We start from the raw sequence: 12963 nt of genomic DNA, 5'->3' as shown, positions 1-12963 counted from the left end.
GAAATGTAGATCAGGGCTGATATCACCCCTCCAATTAACTCATTGGATCATGCCTACTTTATAAGCAGTTTATGTAAGAAGGGACAGAATTTAATAAATACCAGTCCCTGAAAATCAGTTGCTGATGAAAGCCCCTGAGGTTGTCACGCCTGTACTGTCAGTTCCAGTGGGGCTTCTTTTGCCAATCAAATTCAAAACCCGACTCCAATCCTTATGCAGATGGTTGATTATATTTGGCAACTAGACACAGTCCTTTAACCTATGGCAAAGACGTTCTGCTGCTTGTCAGGTTTTATTGAGACATTTCTGGTATCCTAAAGGCTAAGCACATCTTTCAGTTGACCACAGTAATTCAAAGTTGCGCTCCATCAGTGAGAGTTCCTGAAATAGGAATTGACCTTGAATGAAATATTACCCTCAGTAAGAAACATAACTAAATGGAATTGTGTATTGAAGCATTTTTCACTCCTGTAGAGGAAGGTCCTTGCCTGTACAGTAGGTAGGCTCTTTATTCTAAATGCAGCTAACCCAATCCTATGGCAAAAAGCAATTCCTAGGTGAGGTAGGACACTGATGTGTTATACCCACATCATAAATGTAATGTAAGCATTAAATCTGATGGATTAGGTGGATTAATCTGATGGATAGAAACACAAAATGCTGTATGCATAAATAAGGATTGAATCTGCTAAACTGTTGGAAGTCCATCTGCATACATGCAAAAATTTCATGAATACATATCTTTTCTACAAAGCTCCAGCTTTTGTTTTTGATAACATTGCTCTGAAATATAAAGCTTGAAAGTTGCAAATATTTCCCTTTCATGGAAAGCTAATTCAAATGTATTTTTATTACATTATTATTTTACTATGCCTTTCTAGATATTAGTATTTATTTATAAATACAAAAATGTCTTGACAAATTTCAAAATGTGCAAGAGCTTTTATTGTACCTATGTAGTTAGCAAAGCTTTCAGGCTGGTATCACCATATAGCAGATGTTTGCAGGTAGGGATATACAAGGCATTCTGCTTTTGGATATAAGGAATAATAATCAATAACAGGAACAGTCACTCGTGGTTCTGTTCACGCACACACATGAAAAAGGAATATGAGAATGACAGTAGCATGTTCTGTTCCTGCATATCTTCTTTTTCAAGCCTTGTGTTTCCCTGATCAAGGATGTCAGCTACTTCTTTAGGTATAAAATGTACTTACAGCAGCTATAGCAACTGCTGTATTGAAGGCTGGATAGTTGTTCCTGTCCTAACCCCTTAAAATAATAAATAATAATAATAAAAAAGAAGCTTGTGCAAATTGTTTCATCTCAATTTACTTGTGTAATAGTACAAATGATTAGTTTTGGCATCAAGGTAGTCTCATTAACATGTCCAGGACAGGGGACTTGAAAAAAATAAAATAAAATAAAACTCTGAAATAAAAACCATATGCCCCAAACAAAAGGATTTTGAAAGTAGTATAACTAGAGCACCACACGGTATTTGACAGATTTTTAATGTGATTTCACATGGTAGTATAATGCTTCATTCTGTTTTAAACTTCAGCTTCTTTAATTTGTCATGGCATTTTGAAAACTAGAAATATCTCTGGGCTAGAATGAATATTAGCACTTTAAAAGTTTACTTTCTGTTTTGCATGCATATGTTGCAACACGGTGACTAGAACTGGGGAGCCATAAAATAGCATACGCTTTACATTTTTCTGTTTCCTGGGAGTGCCTGTTTTAGACTCTAGGCAGTGCCTTTTGCCTGCTGTGTGGCAGTTCATCTGTTCTGTGGGTTTCTCTTCCTGCTTTCCCGCAGCGAGGTCACTCACACCGCTGTGCTGCAGGAAGCCTCTGGGCCTGGAGATCAAGCAGGGCACGTGATGACACAGCGGTTCTGGAGGTGCTGATGTGCTCACATGTTCTGAGCTGGGGCTCATCTACATGGCAGGCATCTCTTTTAACTATTTACTTTAATCTGTTTTGAATATTTATGCAAAAAAGAGGCTAGCCACTCCTTTGTGTGATTTGTCTAAGAGGAGCTGTTGTTGCTGTACCTGCTACCCAGGGGAAACCACAATTCCTAAAAAGTGATTCCTGCCATCACCCTGGCCACAGAGCACCAGGCTGCTCATGCCACAAGGTCAGCAGGGACAGTTACGCTTTCCTAGGAGAAACTGAGTTTTCTCCCACCTCATAGTACTGACACCACAGAAATTCCCTGTGCAACAGCAAAGAGGATGCTGAAGCCTGAAAGATAAAATAAATCTCAATCAGCACTGCTCTGTGGTTCTGTCTCTAAGCAAGGTGAAACTGCCCCCCAAAAACTATTCTGTTGAGCAAAAGACAAACAAGAAAGGGCATAATGACATTTAAATTTCCAGACCGATTTTTGTTGACTCTTTTATCTAATTGTCTGTTAAGACACGGGTAGTCTTTCATACTTTGAGAATCCATCTTGCCACTGTTACCCAATTCTTCTTCCAGTGTGACTCCAGTGACATCAAATCACATTGAAATTAATGAAATTAGGCTGCAAGCACAAGATGGAAAAGTATTATGTTTCACTACAAAACACAGAAAATGACATAGGTGTAAATTTCAGAAGTTTACCTACCTTGGTGAATTTTTGCACCTATGAAAATAAAATATTCTAGTTAGTAGTCTCCCTTAGTGATCCATCCTCCTAGAAATAATATCAGAGAAATAAAAATACTACGTAGAAGTTGTTTTCTGAATAGTCTGAACTGGCATCTCCACCTTCATTTGTGTGTCCTTGCACATAATCACATTTCTGCATGCCTTGGTCTGAAATTATGAGGTTAATTTAAACGTAATTTAAAAAAATAATATATTTGTAGTTTTTACTTTTTGTTTGTTTGTGTTTTATATTTGGAACACGCTTGCAAGGTTTTCTGTGCTTTCAGGAGGGATAAAAACTACCCTTTTTAAAGAAAAAGCTAAAATTCTTTGGATCTGCTTGCTTAAAGGAGTTGGGAAACAACAAATATTGCAAAACTTGTGATAGCACTGGAACCGTGACCTAGCAATGAGTGTCATTAATTCAGTACATTCAGTCTGGAGGTTTTAGTCCTTTTAAGAAAAACAAATCTTGATAAATTGGCACGTCTTGTCTGCCTGTCACCTTGATAGATAACATGTTGTTCTGACATCAAGGACAGGGAACAGGTTAAATACAAGATTAGCACAAGTCAAGAATATGTTTCTATTAAAATCCAACCAGATGTGATTCTCACTTTATAACAAGCAGAGAAAAGGGCAGTCAACTGTTTATACTTTTGTACCCTCTGTACTGTCTAATAGCATTTGCTATAAGACCAAACCTTATGATCAAAAAAAACAAAAAAGTGAGAATTTCTTTCTTTATGTATGATAGATACTTTAAAATCCATTATTCTTCTCAGATTCCTACTGTATATTTCATTACTCTTCTTGATGCCAAAGTTTGAGGACTAAAGATTTTTAGCACAGTTGCTTGTGCAATTTCAGTAAAAGTTTTAACTGGATAAGAAATAATGGAAGGGTTATGGATACAATTGATCATTTTCACAAAAATGTTTCAGAAGCTTACTGTTGTGTTTTTGTTTTTAATTATTATTTATTTATTATTATTATTTAAACCTCTGCAAATAGAAATTGAACAGGTTTTTCTAAAAAATGTATTGAAAAGCATACCTAGATTTCCAATGGTCTTTTAATCATGGGTTATATGGAAACATAATAAGCATTCAGCCACAGAGGTATTTGTGCACAAAGCTGTAAGGTAGGATATTTTTGCCCTGTGAAAAAATTATATAATGGTTAGGCTCAGAATTACAGCATTTCTGGCATTGGACCAGTAGTCTCAATTTTCAATTGTCCTATTTGCTTTATATGGTCTGTCACTGGTAGCTTTCTCCTGTCTCTCTCTTGCCTTTTGAATGAACTTTTCTCAGCAGAAAAGGTTTCCTAGTTAGGAATCATTAAAAAAAAAAAAAAAAAAAAAAAAAAAAAAGGATTAAATTTTCCTGCAGATCTGCATTAAATGAAGAGACAAATAAACCCGGGCAGACTGTCATCTCAGGTTACTTTTTATCTGCTTCCCTTTGAATCACATTACAAAGATCCCAGAATCACAGCTTTCTGTTATTAATTTATATTTACTGTTGTGACAACATTTGGCATACTGATCTTTGAAGTAACTATTGCTGAAGACATAAATGTCTTTAAACAGTTTCCATTTCTGTTTGATATGTATGTATCTACTTTTGAAACACAATCTAGGCATGTGAGTAGCTCTAAACCAAAGAGAACATACTGTTTACTTTGTCCTATAATTGGGGACTATTACATTTCCCAGACAGCTGGTGGTTAAGCACATTAGAATTACTTCCAATTCATTGAAATTCACACTACAGCAGATTAGCAAAGTGCACTGGATGGTCAGTGCAGATTGACAACACCTGGATCAGTTCTTCTGAAATGCAAGTGAAAAATCTGAAGAAAAAAAAAAAAAAGACAAAACAAAACCTGGAGTGCGAGAGAAGTATTTAAAATTAGTAGAAATTATATGGGTATTTCTGCTTTCATCTTTTACTCTTTACCGTATACAGACAAGGTTGTGACAAATGTTACACCAGCAGTGTCTCTTGTTATTGCATGTTAAATTTCATTTGATTTGATGGATGACTTTTTTCCCCCCTTGCAGATTTTTCAGAGGATAAATCCATTCCTTGCTCTTTGCAGGGGGAAAATGAATGTATAACCACATTTCTACTGGCTGTGGATGAACAGGGAAGGACAATCATTCATAGCATAAAGCAGAAAGGTAAGCAGTTACATTACCTTTTCTACATGAAATCTGGTTTAAAAGCACGGATGGGACAGACAATCAGTTTGAGCAATGCCAGGAGCTGAGCTCTTTTGAACAGCACTGCACCTCCTTGTGTTTGTAACTGTCCTCTGCCCAGCCAAAACAGCACCTACTGAAGCATTTATTTAATGCTGTATTAAAATAAGTGCTTGGTCTCCCATGGAAGATGGGCAGAATAATCCAGTGGATTAATCAGACATTGTTGAACTCTGTTCCTCAGCCCTGCCTCTCTCTGTGGGTTTAAACAAGCCACTTCACCTCTCCCTGAGTTTCATACACATAAACCTCTTATCACCCCAAGGGCTGCAAGAGTTTGTTAACTTTTCTAAAGTACTGTGCAATTCTAAGATGATAATAACAAATGTCCTGTGTGTTATATCTGAAAACTGTAATCCACTGTGAAATGACACACATTTTGCAAATTGCACTATTTATTCAAAACACTGACTATACCTGACAAAATACATCTTCATAATTATGTTTAATGTTGAAGTAGTATTAAATTTTGAGTGCCTTGCTGTACTTGCATAAATAACAAATATTCAACAGATCTTTTTATGTCCTTTCTTTTAACAATTTTTTATTTAATGCTATTTCACTACTGATTTTTTCAGTAAAACTTCTGATCTAGTGGGATAGGAGAGAACACAGATACCACTTTTCAGCTGCCAAGCAGTTTGACTTCCAGGCAGTAAAATTAAATTTTTTTGGTCACACCCAGTGTCTCAGTACTAAATGTTGGTTATGTTTTAGTGAAAGCCATGCAAATTTGTAACTTAGCTCTGTTAGTACAAATGGCATTTATTTTGTTAACACTTTGTGTAGGTTTTCTCTAGCATTCATGTGATAATGAAAGTGATTTCACTTCCATTAAAAGCTCACACACACAAAAAAAGAGCTTTTATTATAATAACAGTAGTGTGGCTTTGTATAAATTATGATTGCAGAAAAGATCGCTGTACTAAAAATTAAAACTAAAGAAACACATTTGCTTGTAAACTATACCCGTAATACTCAAGATTTGAAAGGTAAGCCACTGAGAGATTTCTCTTTATTAAATACACATAAATACAACCCAGCCCTATTTTTGTAATTATAAAGACACAAATAGGAAAATAATTTTCTAACTTTCCTCCTCAGAATATGGGTCTGTATTCAGCAGCTGCTAATCAATGTGATAAAAAAGCTTTTACTTTTTAATTTTTATTTTTTTTACATTTCAAGGCAATTATTTTTCAGGCTTGCTAACCCTTTAGCAAGCTAGTAGGAGTAAAATAATATGGGATTGGAGGAACATATATGCACACTTCCCAGCAAATGAGAACCACAGAATGCCTCTTGGTTGTTTTTAATTGCCTAAAACTTACTGATTGGATATCTGCAGTCATAATTATTTCTGTTTTCACAGATTGCCCACAGCTTCCAAATATCCCAATGATAATGGTGGGTGTCACCCTTGCTATCCTCTTGATTGGCATTGTTTTGCTTTGTATATGGAAATTGCTGGTGTCAGTTCAAGACCGAAAAGAGGTGGCCAAGTTTGAAGCAGAAAAATCAAAAGTTAAATGGCATACGGTATGTTAAATGTATTAATTTTATATGAGGTTCTTTAATTTTGTTGCATGATGCACAAAGACCTTTAAACTCTGTCTTGGTTGCGTTCTTTTAAATTGATAGGTTTTACTCATAGATTTTCATTACTTTTAGTATTCTATGAAGTTGAAAAGTTCTATTAAATCTCTAATTTTTTTTAGGGATGAAGAATAGCTAGTGTTCAATCGCCTGGTTTAATTTCTTCCACATGTAAAATGGTGTAGATAATACTTTTATAAGTTTTTTTTTTTTTTTTTTTTTTTTTTAAATTAGTACCTCCACTCTGATTAATCTTAGCCAAGTTGCTTACTGCCTATGTAATTTTCAGAGGTATACTCCTTAGATATAGAGCCTGCTGCAGGAAAGTGAGGTTATCAATGGCCTCTATAACAATGAGAGCCCACTTATACTTAGCAGCAATGTAAGCTGTCCAAAATGTAGGTAAAAGGACAGAGCAATCTAGCCCTTAGTTTCTATCTATAGCATGCATATGTCTAATGCAAGCTGATACCATGTTCCGTTTTCCTATTTCCCTTCTGCCCTTGGCTTTTTTTCTCTTCTGCAATAGTTCTATGACTTCTGAGACTTTTTGAAAAAAATCATGTTGAGTAAGCATTTCTGATGGGTGTCAGGAGGATATGCAATATGGTACAGTTTACTTAGCTACATTCCTCTACAAAACTTGATGATTGCAACATTTCTGCAAGAATGGACACTGCCTGCCTTTCAGTTTTTGAGACAAGAAAAATTAGTTACTTACAGGCAAGGCCACTTGAAAATGTTTTCCTAATTCTTCAGGAGGGCTATGTGTGGTAAGAGGGAAGAGAAGGATACTATTGATAGAAATATTTTAATTTTCTTTTCTGTCACAAGAGGAAATGATACAAAGGGAATGATGTGAGGCCAGTATTAAAAGCCTAGGTAGGACTTACCCGTCTAGTATGTGTCAGATGGTGGGGCTCCCACAAGAAGACCCTGACAAGTTACATCTCACAGTTGAGTTTTCTTGTATTTCTGTGCATTTTCTCTGTGTTTATAGAATGGTTCGATCACAACATTTACGACACAACAACTTATGTATTTGATAAAGTATTGTTTGAGTATGTGCCTTATCTTAATCTGGGAGGCAGATGCAGAAGGAGGTATGTTTCTGACCCTAGACTGGCTTGTGTTGTCTGAGACAGACTGGATTAATTTTTAGTGTCTTGGAATATCAGAAAGTTGCTAAAGTCTGCACTGAAACGATCAAAGGTATGAAATTACTTCTGTACAAAGAATAGACCAGAAGTCCTCACTAGGGAGAAGAAATAGTGGGAGGAGAATGTGATATTGGTCTATAAAATTACCACTGTAGAAATTTAATACGGGCCATTTTCTCACTGACTTTTTCCTGTACAAGAACAGTGAGATAGCAGGCTCCAAAGAAGCAAAAGACATCTTTACACAATAACTGTTTGAGGCAAATGATTTATTTCCACAGATATTTTAGATGATAATGTTTGTGTAGATATAAAATATCTTTACAGAGATCTGTAGAAGGATGACATCCTCTCTGATCTGCGAGGTTTGCAAAACACGTGGTAGCTCTCTTCCATCAGCCTGCATTGCCAGTTTGCCAGGTGTGTGTCCATTGCCAGGTGTCTAGCCTGGGTTTCCCACAAAGTAGAGTACTCATCATCTTCTGCACCTTGGGAAGCAGAGTGGTACCAGCTGGTGTGTGTAAGATGTGTATCACAACACTGGGCTAGCAATTGTTGAAATCATGGATCAAAATTAACCCTTGGCTAAAGACATATGTTAAAAGCAGTGGTTTACAGCAATATATGCTTGTAGCTGAAGCAATGGCAAGATGACTTAAACACTGCATGATTTGCATTTTTTTTCTTTTCTTTATTTATTTTTTTTTTTTTTAGGAAACAAATCCACTGTACAGAGGCTCAACAAGCACTTTTAAAAATGTCACTTACAAGAACCAAGAAAAGCAAAAAGGAGCCACGGCTGCAGATTTCTATTAGCACTTTGGACACTACAAACTTAATTTTACTGGCAGGAAATCTAAAAACTCTATTTGTTTCTTCTCAGCTGATTATGCTGATTATGTGATATTTGTTTGCATATTGCAGTAGTATAATCATTCTGATAGAGAAAATATATCTTATGTTGGGAAAACTATAGATAGCACCAGTAGTAAAGGTTAACAAATTAAAAACAAACAAACAGCTTTAATATTAAACCACCCCCATCTTAGAAAAATAACATCACAAATATTTTTAATTTTCTCTTTACTACCAAGGATTAAAAATTATCAAAGTAAGCTTATTTTTGTAAAGTTAAGTATATAAAATGAGCTGTATACTACTTTGTTCATCCACAGAACCCAAACACATTTGTATTTAGGAGTGTATTTACACCAGTCTGTTTGGTGGGCTGGTTTAAATTCAATACCATACATTTTTCATCAGTGCTGCTTAAACTACTGTGGTTAGGGGTTCCTCATATCACCTGTTTGACTGAATCATTTTTCATCAGAAACAGCTACTGCTATGGCCTACCTTCCATGTATCTAAGGTATAGAGATACCTCCTCTTTAATTCTTTCTTGTCCCGCTTTCCTTGTCCTTGAATTGGTTGCTGTTTGATGTTCTTTAAGAATCCTCCACTCCTTGAGGTTATCTCAGGGAAAACTAAATCAACCTCATATTCACTTGCATAGTTGTTTTCTGTTCAAGTATAAAGTTCTTTCCCCCCCCTCCCCCTTTCCTTTAAATTCCAGTAGAGAGGATCAAGAGCAAAAGAGAAATATTTTTAAATTAGTGGCCCTACTAGAGAAACTTTAAATCAGAGGATTACCAGAATCCCCCTCACCCCCTGTCAAGTCTAATATTTATCTCCTTTTTAGGCACTGAAAATAAACCTCTCATGCTGGACCATCGCATGAACTGTTGCATGAGCTCTTTATGTGCAGGAAAATTTCATACATCAAGACTTAGTGTCACACAAAAAGGCAGTATTTTTTTGTTGATATATCCTAAACTGGGAGGTTCTTTTAATGCCCAGCAGCCGAACATTTTATTTGTGTGTGAAATAATTAATTAATCTCTTTTAGACTTCTTTTTTCATACTAAGCAACAAATAGATCTATGAATTCCACTTGATATTCATTTCCATGGCACTAATGAGGATTTTTAAATCTCAGTTTTAACTAGTTACTAATGACTTACCATAACTTCTTAAATTGTAATGCTGATATTGTGAATGAAGAAAAAAAAAATCCTCAACAAAATCAGCTAACATGATGACATAAAATGTTACAGTATTGGGCTATTTTAAGCTTACAATAGTGTAGTTTACTTTTTAATATCACTTTTCCTCTGCATTTTTAATTATCTGGAATACTTGGTCAAAATGTACATACAAATGTACTTACAAGAAAAGACTTTGAAAACAAAGGTACATTGATATAGTCACAGACAAACAGTTATGTACATTCCCTACGGTAAACTCTGTATTTGATCTAAAAACTTGTCCATTTTGTAATGAATATTTACGAAGTCTGTGCAACCTCAGTCTCTGTACCCTCTGCCACTACTGGATACGAGACTGATCTATCAGCTAGGTCTGACCCATGCCTGTTTTAGGGCCTGATCCAAAGCCTACTGGAGTCAATGGCTACAGATGAGGATCTAGTTTCAGTGAAACTATTAGTTTTGGTTTACAAAGATTGTTTTGTTTAAACAAACCAATTAATACCGTCTATTAGTGGATTAGAACCTATAGTATATATTTCTGTGCAAAGAGAAATAAACAATATCTGATGCCTTTGGAAAGGAACTGATACTATAAACTCGTAAGAAATGATTGCAGTGTGAAGGGAATGATGACTGTCATTAAACTGGAACAAGTAAATTACAGGTTCACATCTATACTCTTCAGTACTCTTGCATATCTCAAGGTGAAAATGTGCACAACGACTGGCATCTGCACCCCTTCCAACCACTGAAGTCCTACAGATGTCAGTGCAAGCTACATATGGTACCAAATTCTACTTCCCTGGCACACGGATAAAAACACATTGCAGGTAAATCTGGCACCTGAAGTTGATCTCAAATTCCATTTGGGCCAAGAATGCCCAAAGGACCAGGAAATCTGGATTTAGCCCATGTGAATTATCTGTTACTCTTCTATTTTTCAAATAGAAGTCATCTTTTTCTAGAAAAAAAAAAAAAAAAAAAAAAAAAAAAAAAAAAAAAAAACAACAACAACACACTAATTTAAAGTAAAAAAAAAAATCTTTACTGTTTATTAGGTATCTTTTAAGTTCTGCAGCTCAGTATGAGGGTTGAAAGCCCTTCTTCTGTAGGTCACTCATTTCAACATTGAACTACTTTTCAGTATTTAGAGATTCTCAAAGTGGTGTTCATGTTTTATGTAAAACATTTGGTGGTCTATGTTCCCCGTTCCTACAGGAGCTTTCATTTCACAAAGCTATGCCGTCTGTTACTATCACTTACATCTTCTGATCATCAGCAAAGATCTGATTTTGTATGGAGGCAATGTTTACATTCCAATTAATCCTCCTAGCAATCTCTCTGCAAATTATCAAAATGTACAGAAATTTAGGCAGTATGTTCTTCAATTTCCCTGCTGTAACTGAGTGTACTACAAATGTGCTGTGCACCTTCAAAATTTTCAGGATGAAAATCACTCAGATAATTAAGAATTCATCAGATGAGAAAATAGAAGGGCTTAGTGAGAAATATTTCTGTTATTGAGGGATAAGCCATTCTTTTAACAGCATTAATTAGATCATATATTTTGACAATATAAGAAAGCAATTAGATTTCAGGATCTTACTTGACATTCGCCCTAGAAAAAGAGTGTTGTTCATATCTTTTTATTAATTATATCATTTTATCTTGTAGTATTTGTATCAAAGTTCACCTTTTCTTTTTTCCTCCACCAAATTCTGAGTGGGTTTTTGTGTGGTGAGTGGGATGAAAAAGTCTTTCTGCTGTTTTCATGAATATTGTTTTGACCTGGGGCTGGACCTTGAGAGTGGCCAAAACATTTTTAATAGAAAATCTACTCACTGAAGAGTTAAACTAAATAAAAACAAAAATCATTAGCAATTTTGTTGTATTGGTGTATCTTTTGTAGAATGGCATTTTCAGTGATGTATAGTAAGTGGTTAATTCTTCCTTTGATTTATAAAAGTTACATGTTAACCTGTATTGTATATGTTCAGACTGCATTCAGCTTTGGTTTGTAATATAACTAGTGGGTAATAAGCCGGGATACAAGAGCAAAACGTCAAGTGCAATACTCTCCATGTGTTGTATAATGCTATACAGAAGTCCAGGTTTCTTTTGCAATGGGTGTAAGGGATTTATTGCCCCACAGTACTTATCACACACAATCTAGAAGTAAACAAGAGGTATTTTTTATCTTGGTCTATTTGCAAGAAACAGGTAAATACCTCAACTTATTTCTGTAAAAGAAGGATTATTTAACCTTCAATAAAGATTATAAAAGATAATGCATTTTTATATACTTTTATTCTTTCTTCATTTTCCATTTTATTGCGTGTCTATCATTTTTTTTAAATGCAATTTAATTAATCTTAGCAACTTTTTCATGCTTTGGCATACCCTAAAGCTAATTTGATAAATTCCTTCTGTACCTTTCTTAACATAGTATGTGAGCTTTAAGATGTCTGGATGTTCATTTATTTGTGATCCTTTTACTTTTCAAGGAAATGATTAATGACTGAATCCTGTAAGGAACTGATTTTTGGAGATATGATTGATTACATATGGCATTCTTTTCATACAATGGCACCTAAAATACACAACTTACTTAAAGCTAAAGATCCATTAATTTTGTAAGTGTAATAACAGTAATATCTTTTTGGATCTACATGGCAAAGTGCATGTTTTCTGTTTAATATGAAAGTTACCTCTACTTTTTTATTTCTAATCAATACTAATGTATTTTGATATCTGCTAATTTCCTGCTCTGAGGAAGTGAACATTCATTGGTATCCTGGAAAGAGCTGTATTTAAAGCCAATTCTATTCTCCAGGCACATAATAATGTCAGGTTCTCTTGAATTTCACAGTGGATTGTTAAAACTGAAATTGATATAAATGTGTAACGTATCCTTATTTTATGAAATTTAGAATTTATTCCACCTCAAATATTTCTATGCATTCTTATTTTGTTTGGTTTGTACGAATGGTTCATGCTTAGAAACTTTTCTTCTGTGTTTCCACTGAGGTACATACCGGCTAACACTGACAGATAGCAATAAAAGCACAATAATTACACACAATGTGGCTTAATGAAAAAGCTTTGGCTTTTCAGAGATTTTAGTAGATCACAACATTGTTTCTTGAAGCTGGCTCAGTCTCTTTGTTCTACCAATCACTATGCACAAAGCAGACAGAACCAAAAGCTGATTTTCATTGGAACCTCTCTCTACATCATGTTATTTACA

At 35.0% G+C, this 12963-nt stretch overlaps 1 protein-coding gene across 8 annotated transcripts in view; it reads left to right on the top strand.

The window, feature by feature from the left end:
* Positions 1–10730, top strand: part of ITGB6 (integrin subunit beta 6) — a 54606-nt gene extending 43876 nt beyond the window's left edge. For 7 of the 8 annotated variants that reach the window (XM_013106283.5, XM_038182349.2, XM_038182347.2 and 4 more), the window contains 3 exons: positions 4712–4831; positions 6285–6451; positions 8383–10730. In XM_013106283.5, coding sequence (XP_012961737.1) covers positions 4712–4831; positions 6285–6451; positions 8383–8484 — 389 coding nt within the window. In that variant the 3' untranslated portion in view covers positions 8485–10730. Of the gene's footprint in view, positions 1–4711; positions 4832–6284; positions 6452–8382 lie in introns of those variants that run through there. The other variant, XR_003498449.3, reaches the window with a different exon arrangement.
* Positions 10731–12963: the final 2233 nt, after the last annotated feature.

This window comes from Anas platyrhynchos, chromosome 7 (genome assembly GCF_047663525.1).
Source record: "Anas platyrhynchos isolate ZD024472 breed Pekin duck chromosome 7, IASCAAS_PekinDuck_T2T, whole genome shotgun sequence".
Taxonomy (NCBI): domain Eukaryota; kingdom Metazoa; phylum Chordata; class Aves; order Anseriformes; family Anatidae; genus Anas; species Anas platyrhynchos.
This window is presented reverse-complemented; position numbering and strand designations above follow the sequence as displayed.